Genomic DNA, 14,280 nt, shown 5'->3' on the forward strand with positions numbered 1-14,280 from the left:
AATTAGTGCTTTATATTTGATGACATTAAAGCTTAAGTTACTGTCTAAATTACTTTACCATGACAAATGCATACATTTTCAAACCGATATGTCATTTGACACAAATTCTTTGACAGTCAAATATGGCATAAAAAAGCAGAAATAATGCAAAAAAATACTTAATGAAGTAATATACTTAATGAAATAATGAAGATGTTAAGATGTTACAGCACCTCTCCTGAGTGACCTGTTCTGCCCCACCAGCACAACCAGTGACCCCAGCAGCAGCAGGAACAGGAGCCCCAGAGAAGCTATGGCCGCTGGAGACACAGGAAACCCTGCAGGCTCACATGGACGACCTGTGGTTCTTACAGAGGTGACAGGAGGACGGGGGGTGGAAGATGGAGGCCCTGAGGAGTTCAGTTAGAGTTTTATTAATGAGAATATGCCTCAGACACCCTAGAGAACAGAACATGGCTGTAGATACAAATGTTGGACTCTTGTCAGGAGTCCTGAAACGATTCTCAATAATCTGTTCTGCCTGGAGGGATCCAGAGCCCCTGTCCAGCACCTCCTCCCTTGAATCTCTTAGGGTTTTCCACCCTGTTGCATCCCTGGCATAGAAACTGAATATTGTATGGACAATAACAAAAGTGCTAAATAGGTCAATTACAAAGAAATCCCAGTGCTTCCCCATCTTAAGCCAATTAGATGTTGTTATCGGTATCAGCCCTGGAAAATGCATGCTGGTCGATGCCTATCTACAGCATGTTGGCGCTCCCCCACCTGTGCAGTTGACCCAGGCGTCCTCCTTATGTGTGCAATCAATCTGCTTCAGAGGGGCGCGGCAGCAGTCCAACAGGTGGTGCTCATTGCCTGTGCAGTTCACCTCGTCCAGCCAGATGGCGCCGTTTCCCCTCCCAAATGTGCCCTGCTCCCCCCCTACATCCACAGGCTCCCCACAGTCCAGCTGCCTGCAGACCACCTGGGCGTCCTTCTTGTCCCAGGAGTCGTCACAAACCGTCCCCCACTTTCCCTGCAGGAGCACCTCCACCCTCCCCGAGCAGTGAGTGAGACCCCCTACAAGCCTCAGCCCTGGAGCACCTGGAAGAGAAGAGAGGGACACTAACTAGCCTAATGTTCTAAACCTGTGTTCAAAAATAACTCGTATTAATATGTTTTTTATATTTATATATGTTATTAGAGATATCTCTCAGTTTAGTAAAATAATACAGTAAGAGAAATATAAATATATATAAGAGTGTATATATGGACAAATGTTTCATTTCAAAGGGTCAATAGAAAATCAAAGGCATTGGTCCCACCTGGACATTCCATGACTTCATGTAGGTTAGAAGAATGATTTCCACTTCCTAAATTTTTTCCACTTCCTAAAATATGAAAATTAATATAAAAAATAGAGCCTGCGCACTACAAAACTGATTAAAATGAGAAGAAGCATAACTTTAGAGGGTACCAATTCTCACCTGTACAATGGAGTTCAGCAACATCCTTGGAGGATTGTCCCCACTGAAAAGGTTTACACTGCTCAAGGTGTGTATCATGTCTCCTACACCGGGGAGGGCTCAGTCGCTGGCCTATAGTTGACCCCACTGCATAGGTCTTTCCAAAACCAACACAGCCTAACTGTTGGCAAATCACTGAGCCTGTGTCTTTGTCCATGTCATTGAAGCATATTTTTCCCCAGGTGCCATTGTAATAGACCTCTATAACACCTTTGCACGGTTCATAATCATTTGTGTTTTGTCTCAGCTGAATGAACTCTGTGGCAAAGACAACAGATATTATGTATGAAAGTAGTTCTGTCTATGACAGTGCCAATACTTTTAAACAACAGAAAGATTCACCTGTCTTACAAGTTGTAACTAGTCTAACCATCCAAAAGAGAATCTTTTCAAATACACATTGATGAATTAAATAATTTGGTGGTATACCCAAATAGATGTTTTTCAAACCTCTGTAAACCATTTGAAGCTGATATGAACACTTGAAGGTAAACATGTAGCTGGGTGAGCAGTATGTTTGTACCTGAGCACATGACCCACACATCCTCCTTGTGTGAGCAGTCATGGCGTCCCCACCCTGCTGAGGGACACTCCCACAGGCTCGTCTCGTCACCTGCGCAGCCCACCTCGCTCAGCCAGATGGGCACGTCTCCTGGATGAAAGGATGCAGGTACCTCAGCCCTGAGGGCGGTGCCACACTGCAGCTGTCTGCACACTACCTGGGCATCCTCTATGTCCCAGGAGTCATCGCACACAGTCCCCCATGAGCCGTTGTGTGACACCTCCAGCCGGCCGGCACAATCTCCTCCAGATCCCACCAACCTGACTGGCCGATGGCCTGAGATGATTAAATGAAGTGAATGACATGAATTGTTTCATTTATGGATATGGATGCATAGAGAAAATATGACATTATGTTTAGATAATGCTCACAACTCAATTTTGATCTTTTGTGCTGATGCTACTGTTACAGTATTTGCAAGTGCCTGGAATGGATTCATGTGTTAAAGTAATGTCTATATTTCCAGCTATATTTTCAGTGTCTATTTATAGATGTGAATCTACAGCAATATTAGTAGCAAATCCAAAGAGCAGTTTAGTTCATCATTAAGGGAAGAGTTAGACTAAATCCAGGGAAAGGCATTTATTTACATCACAAGTGAAAAGTCTGGAACTACATATGACATATTGATGACAGCAGTGTTGTCTTTCCATAAATATCTTCTGTAGTAACCACTATTATCAATGTGTGGAGTGGATTATGGTTAAATGAGACAGTTCATGATTGGTACAGATAATGGCACTGAGACAGATGGATAACCTGCTGGCAGAAGAAAACCAGTTTGACGTACAGTTCAGCTACAGGATCACTGTCAGACTTTGATATGTACACACCTGAGCAGACGATGGTCACGTGCAGGCTAGAACTGCAGTTTAGCATCTGAGGAGTGCTGCAGTTTCCCAGGTGAGTCTCATGTCCAGAACATCGGAACCCTGAGACACACCCATCACCCTCCGTCTCAGCAGAACCAGAGAACCCAACAGCAGAACCGCATGCCAGCTGTCTGCACACCACGGAGGCTTCAGACCGATTCCAGGAGTCCAGCAGAACTCTCCTCCACCTCTGGCTAAATAGAACCTCCACCTCTCCCTCACAACGGCTCCTTCCAGACAAGCGCACCGTCCCATTGTCCAGAGGGAAGGATGAACCTGCAAATATTCTTTAGTTTATTCCAAGTCTGTAAAACTCAGAGTTATATGAGAGGAAATAAATGGTAACGTTGTCAAATGTCACCTTTAATGCAATCATTTGAGTGCTAATATAACTACATGTGCATTTTTGTCATAAATCAAACATCAAGTGTTATTATCTTCTATCTATCAAATTACAGATTTTATTCTGCATATGATAGTTTAGCCATATTTGTGTGTTGTTAATTCTTAAACACATTGTTCAATACACTAATAATCCTGAGATTGAAATTTGCACTAGTTGTATGTGCGTTAAGTATGTGAATTAACCTTATTGTGATACATCATTAAAATGACAATTACTTGCATCTTTAGAAATCTTTCAATCAAAATAGATGAAAATAACAACCATAAGTGTAACCATATTGCGAACACAACATAAGGGTGATGAACCAATGGCACTCAGTCAGGTACCAGATGATATTGTTTACATTGAGCAATGTCAACATGGCCATTCATGCAGTTCATGTGCTCACCTGAGCAGATCACTCCAGCATCCTGTCTATGGGAGCATGCAGCTCGACTCCACGAGGAGATTCCACATTCTGAGAGGCCAGTTTCATTCCCCTCACACACAAACACATCAGGCCAGATGCTTCCACTCCCCTCACCAAACCACTCTGCCCCTACAACAGCCACAGCTCTCCCACAGTTCAAATGATGGCAGAGCACGCTGGAGGCATTCATATCCCAGGATGCATCACACACTGTGCCCCATTCGCTGAGGTACTTGAGCTCCACTCGGCCCGAGCAGGAATCAGTGCCATTTGCCAGTCTGGCATCTGTGTATCCTGGGCAGGGCAGAGACAGAGAGGAGGCCTTTGTTTTCATCTTTGTGAACAGGTAACTTTGTAGCAGCCAAATGATGAAAACACAAAATTACATCATGGCATAAACTGTGCCTAGAGTTCAGAGAAACAAAGAACATGGGCTTACCAGAACAAACTAAGCCCACATCCCTGTCATGTGAGCAGCTGTGGTTCAGAGCAGATGTTGGGCAGAGTTGAATATGAGTCTCGTTGCCTCCACACTGGATCTCCTCTGACCACATCTGTTCCTTTCCCTCTCCAAATGCAGATGCTCCCAGCACCTCTACAAGAGCCCCACAGTCCAGCTCTCGACACACCACCTCTGCATCCTGCCAGTCAAACGCAGCATCACACACTGTTCCCCAGGTGATCCCGTGTTCCACCTCCACTCTCCCAGAGCACTGGTGGGAACCGTTCACAAGCTTGGGAGCTCTGTGTTCTGTGTGGAAATAATAAGCACTTTGCATTATGCAATCGTATGACACACAATTATGATCATTTCAATAATGGAAATTGAAATAAGTTTTTTACATAATTAAAAGCTTCTGCAAGCTTGTGTTCACCTTACCTGAGCAGATGATTCCAACACTGTTGCGAGGTTGGCATTTATGTTCACCCAATCCCTTATGAGTGCAGGCCTTAAGTCTGGTCTCCCACCCCTCACAAGCAACCTCAGCCATCAGGACTCTCCCTGTTCCCTCTCCAAAGTAGGTATCTTGCCTGGTATCTACATTATGACCACACCCCAGCTCTTTACACACGACTTCCGTATTAAACTCATTCCAATCACTACCACACACTGTGCCCCACTCTCCTTTATGATAAACCTCCACTCTCCCAGAACAGCGACTGCTGCCATTCACCAACCTCACAAGATCTGAAGGAAAAGCAAAAAAACATCATGGCTTCCAGGTTTCATAGATTAGATAATTAACTCACAAAGGGAAATAATGGTCTGTCATTTTTATAATTGGACACTTATGATACCTGTACAAACTAATCCAACATCATGCTTGTGAGAGCAGTTTTGTGAGTGTGTAGGAGATGTTGGGCAGAGTTGAATCTGAGTCTCGTTGCCTCGACACTGGATCTCCTCTGACCACACCTGCACCTCTACAGGAGCCCCACAGTCTAGGTCTCGACACACCACCTCTGCATCCTGCCAGTCAAACGCAGCATCACACACTGTGTGTCTGGTCTCCTTATGAAGCAGCTCCACTCTCCCAGAGCAATGAGAACGGCCCACCAGTTTGACTCCTACAATTTTACATTGATTTTTATGAGTACATTTAAATATTGCAATATATTAAAAAGAATATTTAATTTTCAGCTGTACCTGTTTACTAAATTACCCCACAAACCTCATACACTGACCTATGTTTTCTATTATGTAGTTATATTATGATAATGTAACGTGTAATAATGCCTATCATTAATAAAATTAGCAGTATGTTTCAGTTAACCTACCTGAGCACATTACTCCTGCATCCTGATGATGACTACAGTTTTCTGCAACCCATCTTTGTGACCTGCAGTCCTTCAGAGTGGACTCAGACCCCACACACTGCACATCACTCATCCAAATACTTCCTGATCCCGGTCCAAAATAGGCACCCTTAAGAGCTTCTATAGCGTCTCCACAGCCCAGCTCTCTACACACCACTGCAGCGTCTCGCGGGTCCCATCCGTTACCACACACCGAGCCCCACTGTTGTCTGTGGAGAACTTCCACTCTTCCAGAGCAGCGACTGCTACCATTCACCAGCCTTAGAGCATCTAGGGAGAGATAATAGAGATGATAATGTATTGTGACAGTGCTTAAATATGTCACATCTGTTATGTATCCAATAATAACATATTTTATTTTTACCTCTGCAAGTCAGTCCCACATCGTTCTCATGTGAGCAGCTGTGGTTCAGAGCAGATGTTGGGCAGAGTTGAATATGAGTCTCGTTGCCTCCACACTGGATCTCCTCTGACCACAACTGGCCCTTTCCCTCTCCAAATGCAGCTGCTCCCAGCACCTCTACAGGAGCCCCACAGTCCAGCTCTCGACACACCACCTCTGCATCCTGCCAGTCGAACGCAGCACCACACACTGATGCCCAGGTCGTGTTGTGAAGCAGCTCTACTCTCCCAGAGCAGAATTTGGAGCCATTAGACAGTCTGGGTACTCGAGCTGAAGTTCAAGTAAGGACAATAATGCAAACATCATCACCATGTACCAAGCATACAGTACATGTCAGATATAGATTTGCTCTCCCCACATAACATTATGGTATTTGAATTAAACCACGAGTTGACTTTTGATGCTTGTACAGATATTTGTGGTCAACAACCAATCAAGTTACACCCCTCCCCTCCGTGCTCCTGAACCACCGTATTGATTGGCTGGGATTGTTTATCGCTCCATCCGAGCCACAGTCAGCTTGAGGACAACGAGGAGCAATTTGCTAAATTTGACAAAACGTGTATGGAATTAGAATCTCGGACTGCACCTATAGGTTGAGTTCCAAATAATATACGCTGCTGACCAGCTGTAATTCAGGTCATATCTCATATGGGACATGCCTGGTATTGATTTTCAGTTTGTGTAAGTTTCGTCATGATGAAAGGAGCGGTGTAACGGTTCTATTGCAGTCAGGGACGGAGACGGATTTGGATTATTCTGTTCTGTTATACAAATAAACAATGGTGGACATACTCAGCATCGCTGACAGGCATATCTCCTCATATTGCTGCTAAATGTATACTGCTATTTACTCATTTATATATGTGTTTATTTATTTATTATTTATTTGCACACCAGACTGCGTCTTGAGTACAGCTGTTTTTGACTTTTTAATTGTTTTAATGGTTCTAAATTCAGGAGTGCTATTGAAATTCAATTGTGTTGTTCTCTTGCACAGTAGTACAATGACAATAAAGTTTCCTATGTCCTATGTCTTAAGCCTACAGACTAAAATAAAAAAACTGTAGAATGTACATTATGGACCACTGTTCCACATTTCAGTCAAAGTCATTTCTATCCGGTATTGGTGCATCACCTTTGACACTGAAGAAGCCCCAACATGAATTTGGCCGTGGGGGTGGGGTATATCACAGATACCCTTACTCACAATAAAACAGAAATGGTTACTTGCTAAACTAGGTGCGTTGCACTTCAGCAATATATGACATTCTAAAAGGAAGTTCTGGAGGAGCGTTGAAAAGGAGGGGGATATGAATGAATCCCAAACAGACATCTATGATAGGATCGTTGATTTAATAGGTGCCAATCACCACAGGTTTGTCCGGTTAGAACAATAATGTCAAAGTCCCGATGACAATGTAAGGACTGTTTTTATTTACACACACACACACTCTCAAGCCATGAATGCCAGGATGAACATGAAGAGGATGAATTATCCGTGTAAAGGATGAACCATTGAACAGTGAATATTGAATAGGTTGAACCGTGGTTTCTATAGAAATTATATAAATAACAAAGACATACAAATATGAACACTTATACAACAAGAATGAATATATTACATACATGATGAATATTGTAGCGACCTGTATGTGTTGATGTGTTAATGTTCATGTTCATTGCGATGTCTGTGTGCCTGTGTCCTTGCTCTCTGTCAGCCGCGGCAGCTCATGTGCGGGTTGCTATGCGCTGCGGGGGGCTGGCAGAGTAGCCGGGGGGCGGGGACACCTGGATAAGATAACGTGTTTCTTGTTGTTGACTTCAGCCCAGGCCCGGGGTGGGTAATCGGGAGAAACGGGAGAATCGGGAGAGTTCCCGGTGGGCCGCTTCACTTCTGGGCCGGTCGAGAATTTTATTTTTGGACATTTGTCCCTTTAGTCCATCTTCTCTTAGAAGTAGGCTCCACACGCTCCGCATTCTGACACCGCAGCCTCTCCATGGGTTGTACCATGAGAGGGAGTTCTCCCCTCCCAAATAGAGTTGGTTGGGTCCATAGCCCGTCTTTTCCAAAAAGTTTTCTCAGACTACCGATAGCTGGGCCGGCCCTACCCCAACGATACGCGTCAGAGAGGATGGATGGGAGGAAGAGGGGCTGAAAAAGCCAGGTTGAAAAAAAGAAAGGCATTGGAGGAGGATGCTGCCAAATGTGCCAAGCTAACCGATTTATTTTCAAGAGGACAAACACAAGTGGCAACTGCTAAAGAGAGACATAGGCCTAGTGATTAGCAACGTAACTATTAGGCTAACGTTGTAGCGTTGGTTAATATCGTTGTAGCGTTGTCAACCTATTCGCAAGCAAAATATTACCAGAGATGGAGCTTGAAAGCAGGTCCTGTTCCTCCTGCAAATAAAATGCCATTTGTGTCTATTTAGTACTCTCACAGTACAACCTCCTCACAGATGCTTATCATGTCATTGGGTTAGCATATACGTTTCTGTTGACTTTGTCCATCACACAGGTTGCATGTGAGAGAAGCTTCTCAACCTTAAAATTTGTGAAGAATAGGCTACGAAGCTCATTGAGTCAGGACAACTTGGAGGCTTTCATGTTAATGTGCACAGAGAAGGAAATCATCATGTCTATAAGCAACGACACAGTTATAGATAAAGTGGCTGAAACCAGTGCACTGCTTAGGCGGTTACTGATGCTGTAGATGCTATTCGCAATGTAACTGTATACTGTACTGTGAGTTGAACTGTAAACATTAGTTCTTTGTTGAAGAGTAGGATACGTTTCAAATGCTTTATTTATTTATTTCTGCTTTTGTTAATTTATTAACCTATCCTTGTGGAATATTTTTTGTTAACTTATCAGCTTAAGTGGATTATTATTTAACCTTTACATTATTTGTTTAACCATGGTATTAATTAAGAGAAAACTACAGGATAGTAAGAGCTGAACTGTTGCTTCATTTATCCAATTTCCACTACCATGGAAAAAGTGGGCCGGTCTTGGGCCTGAAATTCCCGGGCTAAAAAGTGGCCCCACTCCGGCCCTGCTTGAGCCTCTTCGTGCTCGCGGTTTAGTGATAAGCGATCACAGTGATTTACGTGTCATGGATGTTAAGAAATAAAGTAATCATTACAGAAACAAAACCCCTCTCTGAGTAGGGCCTGAGATCGCTACAATTGGTGTCAGAAGTGAACTATAAATAAAGTGAGTGAGCTAGGGAGACAAGTTCGTTATCGTTTATTTTTTTTGGGTAGTTAATTATCAGTTTAGCTAGCGGCTACGTTTTTTTGCGGATGACATTGCTAAACGTCATGGAGAACTTTTCTGGCGTGAAAGTTAAGGAGGAGGGAGACAGTGGTCCTGGCCGATGGTCTGAGGAGTTTCAGAGGATGGAACAGGCAAGATCTCGGATACGGGATTCTGCGGCGAGGATGGCTTTGGAGGCTGGCATGGCTGCAGGTTCAAGGTCAAAGTCCCGCACGGAGAGGGGAGGGGGAGGGGCGGCCTGTGACTGTAAGAACGTCAATCATGTCGGCGCCCATAGCACATGGTCCTCAGTGAAAACACCCAAATACGGGGGTAAGTCAGATTGGGAGTCCTTCCATGCACAGTTTCAGTTGCTGGCTCATGCAGGGGAGTGGGCGGAGAGAGAGAAAGCCCTGCAGCTTGTAATGTGCCTCACAGATGATGCAATAAAATGCCTTTTGTTGGTTAGCCCAGAAGACAGGCATGATTATGGGGCTTTGGTGGCTGTATTAAAGAGGCGCTTTGGACAATGTGTGCAGCCTGGCCTACTAAAAAATGAACTCAGCAACAGGTACGGACTCCCAGGGGAGCCCCTGCAGGCATTAGCAAATGACATTGAGAGCCTCACTCGGCGGGCATATGCACACGTGCCATCTGATGTACAGAGCGAGCTGGCAAGAAACCAGTTCATCAGAGCTCTGTCCCCCACTGAGCTGCGTGTGCAGGTACAGTTTGCACCTACAGTACATTGCCTTGGAAACTACTGCAGAAGAGTTAGGCTGCTTGATGTGTTTCTTCTGCTGAGTATTGGTCGGCACACCTGTAAGTTTGTGCCTTCTTCGGCCCATTTCTCTCTCTAACCTCTTTGTATCCCGCTCCAGCTAGGCTGGTTAGCAGTGCCGAACACCCCTCTACAATGTCTGCTGCTGCACTTCCATAGCCGATTTACGGAGCACCAGACACCATCCACTTTGGCATTGAACAAAGTAAAACAAACCAACTCAGGAAAGGGATTTCAGTGTTTATTTTCAACATTGATTCACCTCTACAACCCTATCAAATACTGGCTAGTTAGATCTCGTAACACCTCTCAATAGCGTCTCACTCAGATGTATCAGACGACGGAATGCCCATCACTCACACTTGGTTCCAAGCACAACTCAAATCTAATTATGGGAAGAGGCCAAGAAGGTGTCAACCTAGTTTGGCTTTCCCTCAGCAGCGTTAATGTACGTGCAAGCCTACAAAGGAAGCTCATGATTAGCCATTGAAAAGCTTTCCTGTCAAGAGAGTCACAGTAAAAATGAAATGTGAATAATTAAAATAGATATATAATGAAGTGAAATGTTTCATTGAAGGCTTTTTCACAAGTTATAAAGATGTTCTCTTCTCAAGTCGTTTTATTTTCAGGAAGTCTGGCTTCCCCTGGGTTCCGCTAGGAGCCGCCACTGTTGTTGTTTTAGTAGACGCAAGATTAGGGCTTTTTCCACATCTCATTTTAAAAACAAACATGAACAGATGCAATATTGGCACATCAGTTTGAAACTGTTTGTTTAATTCTGACTGTAGTATTTCATCATAAGCATTTTAAACAAGATTTTACAGTCATTTTGTCTCAAACTAGTAAGCTAACATGCGACTCACCTAACAGCAAAAAAAACCTGCCTTGCAAACACAAACTGTACATTGATTAATTCTACATAGCTTTCTAATAAATGTATTTTGCTAATATATTTGGTGGGGTCTCCAACCCAAAGCACTAAAATACATTAAGAATACACTGGGTGGCTAGTGGGAGAGACTGGTGTGTTTGTTTACAAGATAATATCGGTTCATTAGGGTAAAGGATGTTCAGATTGTTTTGCATTTATGTGTTTATACCTCATTGAAATAAAATGTTAAAAATGTTACATTAGAGCATTCACATGGTTGCGTTGGAATGCGTTGATCCAACGGATGGCGGAGGAGGAGTCTGGCGCATGGGGTTGTGTTGATACCAGAGACGTTATAGTGAGATTGACAGGTCAACAAACCAATCACGCCACTAGCAAGCTGTTTACCTTGTGAGTAGTAGCATGTTAACATTAGATAAGTGACTCAGACACCTCGCAAATCCTATCAGACGTATTTTTCAGTCACAATAAAGGGGTTTTTACATTGTACAGTGTCTATTTCTCGGTAACTTTTAAAAAATCTAAGCAAAAAAAAGTCAAACAAACAACATTTAGGTACAAATACGACCATCTACGGAGTTTGGTCCGCCATCTTTTTTTTTGAGCTTCCCGCTTTTCAGACGTGAGCATAAACGCGATCTGATTGGCTGTCAGTTATGCATGAAAGGCAATTTGATTGGCTGACGCATGTGTTGCCTCTCGAAAAGTTGAACATTGTTCAACTCCTGCCGCAAGCAACGCATGAAACGCAACGCAACGGAACCCAATGGAGCCACAATTCAGTTCGGCAAAGGATGACGACACCCCATTGAAAGTGAATGGGGATGCGTCAACCTTGCCGGATCAACGCATTCGGACGCAACCGTGTGAATGGGGTCTGAGGCAGCATTCAGACGAACGCGTTGGAATGCGTTGATCCGTTAAGGGCAACGGATCCCCATTCCACTTTGAATGGGGTGTCGTCATCCTTTGCCAACCTGAATTGTGGCTCCGTTCAGTTCGGCAAAGGATGACGTCACCGTCAACCCTGACGGATCAACGCATTCCAACGCGTACGTGTGAAAGGTGTCTGAGTCCAGTGTGACACTGTTGGATCTTTCCTGGACTCTGACGGTCAATATTTATTTCTGCTTCGCGGCGGAGCTGGGCTATGAACTGAACCAATAATTCCTTGGGGCGGGTTTTGATGACGGGACTCATGCAGCTTGCACACACTAGCCTAGTCCGAGTGGGACAAGCTAAAACTGGAGAAGCCATAAGCTTATGCCGACTTTGTTGGGTGTGTGCCTGGGTGCAGGGTGAGTTAACCCCCGGCCGGGTTAATGGCCAGCCCCTTCTCCTAGCTTAAGTCGGCCATAGAGCGGCTCAGTCAGTTTGGGTAGTGTAAATGCGGGTGGTCGAGTTGCATATATTAATTCTTATAAATAAACTGTGAAACATATACTGTGCTTGTGTGTGTTTAACACCTGGTCCGGTAACATAACAAATATTACACTACATACTTTCCCAGCAACGTTAGCACCAAGCACAACAATAACAATGCTCACTCTTGTACTTTTAGGTGAGTTTAATTAATATATCTGTGTCAGATGTCATATTTAAACATTTTAAGGAAATTTTAATTAATTCAAATAACAGTGTCTGTCACACCAGCACAAAACCCTGCTCCTGCCACGCCCCCTCCGATTTCAACTCTCCCAGCTTCACCACAACCACGATCACACGTTCTAATTGCCATCACCTGTCACGACCACATACAAACTTCTCACTCCCTTCACTCAGTGTCTGGCATCGTTGAACTAAAGACTTAAACCCAAGGACAACAGGTTCCCGACGCTAATCACTCACGATCTCCTTCTTCCCCTGGATTATTGTTCCCTTTTCGGTATTGTACCGCTTATTTCCTATTCCGCGCCCCTGCGCCTTGCTTTCCGAGGTTTGCCTCTGTGTTTCTGTTCCGCGCCCCAGTTTGCACATGGTGACTTATTGTAACCAGTTTCATCATTGTCTGGAGAGGTGCTAAAGTGATCATCATGTGTGCACACAGTGCATATGAATTTAATTTGTGTTGTAGAGAGCATTGTCTATATTAGAATGACCTTTAGACTGCTAGTGACTCGCAACTGGGGAGTTCCCACTGATGTCAGTTCAGGACCAAATTGTCATAATGGGGCTGAACCATGAATATAGGGAAGCACAGTACATATTTCTCATCATTAACTAAATAAATCCATTCAGAAAATGTATGCAAAATAACATATGTAAATATTATCAAAAACTCATTTTATAAAATCGCAAATATCCCCAGAATGCATAATAGTTACATAATGAAAATGTGGACAAAGCAAACACCCCTGTAATAGAATGCCCCGCTCCCTCCCCTAGTACGTTGTAAAAGTACCAACCCAGCGTAAAGTGCGCTTTTGAATTGGGAACAGTATGGGGAAGCGAGAGCACCAGGATGTTTGAGTAAGTGTATGTTAACCAGTTTATGGACGTTATAGAAATGCAATAATAATGGAAGATGAGAAAGTGGGTACCAGACTATAAACTAGTATTATTCACAAAAGGTATAGGTGTAGGCAGGGGCGGAGATCCCATTTCATTGTAGGGGGGGACAATACATGGTCAAATTTCAGAGTGTAATTCTGGGGGAGGGGACATGAAAAAATTGCTTTCACGAGAGCTAGCATAAACTGCTAAATACCGAATTCTCTTATCACATTTACAAACAGTCATTTTAGAATTATCTAAACAGCATTAAATGTACTAACACGAAATATCTGTTCACAGACAAATAATGTCCAAAGTTCAAGAGAACTTGATGCTCAAAATAAAACAGCTCAACAGGGAATCGAACTAGCAACCTTTTGATTACAATACGACTTCTCTACCTCCTACGCCACTGTCACTCCATATTACAATACCACCATAGTTCATTGACCGCAGAAAAAGATGACATTAATTTAACTTCAGATAATTTAACAAATCTGGAGAGGCACTGAGATGTAGTGTCACGACTTCGGGCAACTATTTGGCACATTGGCGGTCTCTGGTGGCCAAAGGCACATCATGAACTAATTTGTGTCCACATGTGCCTTTGTTGTCTTTGTGTGCCCTCACCTGTTCCCCATTGTGATTTGTGTTCTCACCTGTTCCCCATTGTGATTTGTGTTCTCACCTGTTCCCCATTGTGTGCTCTCACCTGTCGTGTTCTTGTGATTGTCACTTCCCTCTATTAGCTAGGGTATAAATTCCTGGCTAATCTCTGTGGCCCTCATCGGGTCGTTAGTGTTTCCTCGCTATGCCTAGCACGAGTTCAAGTTTGGTGTACTGTGCAGTTCTCGTACTGCTTTTTGTCGCTTTGCAT

General features: G+C 43.7%; 1 protein-coding gene across 1 annotated transcript; it reads right to left on the reverse strand.

Moving 5' to 3' along the window:
• Positions 1-736: 736 nt before the first annotated feature.
• Positions 737-12,887, reverse strand: LOC105910454 (scavenger receptor cysteine-rich type 1 protein M130-like). Its single transcript, XM_031562647.2, has 11 exons — positions 12,759-12,887; positions 9,406-9,502; positions 5,937-6,245; positions 5,654-5,842; positions 5,144-5,323; positions 4,194-4,505; positions 3,734-4,048; positions 2,901-3,215; positions 2,029-2,343; positions 1,554-1,763; positions 737-1,083 (listed from the first exon to the last, which is right to left on the reverse strand). The coding sequence occupies exons 1-11, from the start codon at positions 12,885-12,887 to the stop codon at positions 737-739; spliced, it is 2,718 nt and encodes a 905-aa protein (XP_031418507.2).
• Positions 12,888-14,280: the final 1,393 nt, after the last annotated feature.

Source organism: Clupea harengus, chromosome 24, assembly GCF_900700415.2.
Source record: "Clupea harengus chromosome 24, Ch_v2.0.2, whole genome shotgun sequence".
Taxonomy (NCBI): Eukaryota; Metazoa; Chordata; class Actinopteri; order Clupeiformes; family Clupeidae; genus Clupea; species Clupea harengus.

Bases quoted from the DNA above. Each gene is read 5' to 3' on its own strand.
- LOC105910454 (XM_031562647.2), bottom strand. From the start codon at position 12,887: ATGTGCAAACTGGGGCGCGGAACAGAAACACAGAGGCAAACCTCGGAA. The intron at 4,049-4,193 runs GTAAGCCCATGT...TGCCCTGCCCAG, and splicing joins TGTGGGCTTAGTTTGTTCTG to GATACACAGATGCCAGACTG. The intron at 1,764-2,028 runs GTACAAACATAC...TCTTTGCCACAG, and splicing joins TGTGTGGGTCATGTGCTCAG to AGTTCATTCAGCTGAGACAA.